Source organism: Montipora foliosa, chromosome 1 (assembly GCF_036669935.1).
Source record: "Montipora foliosa isolate CH-2021 chromosome 1, ASM3666993v2, whole genome shotgun sequence".
Classification (NCBI taxonomy): Eukaryota; Metazoa; Cnidaria; class Anthozoa; order Scleractinia; family Acroporidae; genus Montipora; species Montipora foliosa.
Window position 1 is genome coordinate 58,851,517 of NC_090869.1, and position 1,255 is coordinate 58,852,771.

The 1,255-nt window shown below is 40.4% G+C and overlaps 1 protein-coding gene across 1 annotated transcript in view; it reads left to right on the forward strand.

The window, feature by feature from the left end:
* The first annotated feature begins 369 nt into the window (after positions 1-369).
* The window catches only part of LOC137971711 (bifunctional 3'-5' exonuclease/ATP-dependent helicase WRN-like), a 1,394-nt gene continuing 508 nt past the window's right edge, over positions 370-1,255 (forward strand). The window contains exons 1-2 of the mRNA XM_068818489.1: positions 370-650; positions 1,088-1,255. The exon at positions 1,088-1,255 is cut by the window's right edge and continues 508 nt beyond it. Coding sequence (XP_068674590.1) covers positions 370-650; positions 1,088-1,255 — 449 coding nt within the window. The remainder of the gene's footprint in view (positions 651-1,087) is intronic.

A 1,255-nucleotide genomic window follows, 5' to 3' on the forward strand; every position in this document is an offset into this window, starting at 1 on the left:
CCCTGGGTGCGGCTGGTCACGTGTCCATGTATACAAATCAAATCCGCACCAAGGGTGGGTCTTTGACTTAATTTTGTCAAAGGTAGAAAAATTTCTATCTAGGGGAGGGAGGAACTGTGTCTGTCTTTTCAAAATGGCGCTTTCGTTTGGCTATACGGATATTATTTTGAAAGTTAAACAAGTGATTTGTCTGGAGGCGCTGTATTAAGGAAAGATCTAGTGGCAGTGCTTCCAACAGGATATGGAAAATCGCTAGTTTTTCACGTTTTGCCGCGATTGTTGAAGGAAATATTAAGGGATACAATACACACTTCTCGAAGTACGACTTGTAAGTCCGTAGTTTTAGTTGTTTCGCCCTTGAACGCCTTAATGTACGACCAAATTTCAAGCTTGAGAGAGAAAGCGGTGCAAGCAGCGATTTTGGGGGTGAAAGAGGCCGAATCGGACGAGGATGGCGATTCACCGGTTACAATAACTTGTCAGTGGGAAGGAACTAAAGAGCGTATTATTCAGGCCCAATATGAAATCGTTTTCTCTCATCCTGAGGCGTTTTTATCTTGTGAGGACGGACTAAAAGTTATTCAGAGCACAATCTATTTATCAGCCGTCAAAGCAGTGATTGTAGATGAGGCGCATTGCATCCTTGAATGGTGAGCAAATGTATTTAGAAAAGCTGAAAGTACTCTAATCCATTATTAAGTGACGCTTTTGCAGAAAGGTTGTAATGTAGTCAATGGAGATCCTTGTATCCTTTATTTTGCACGAGAATACTGAACATGGCATGAGTAATAAATAGTTGTTTTTCTTATTCACTGGGTTGATATCAAAAGTACGCTGACTCTTCTGTCTTAGTTTACTACATCCATTATTGTATTTCTAGTAATTAGTAAGTAACGGATTGATGAGTCACCATCAGTAAAACGACCAAATTATTCCTTGACCTAGTTATCTTGTCTTCATGTAATTATTTAAGTCCTTTCCTCCCCCTTCTCCAGGGGGTTCTAACATGGTACAGCCATGTGGCTGTACTTTTGACACGTTGATCAATAATTATTATGAACTGGATTACATCTTACTTTTGAAACAGGCGAGATGACTTCAGACCTCATTATGGGAAATTAAGTGTACTAGCTGCCCTTTTCCCAAATGCTCCCATTGCAGCCCTTACTGCAACAGCAACAACTGGTGATAGACATACTATTTGTAACACACTTTGTCTGAGGAATCCCAAGCTGGTAATAGCAAATCTCAACCG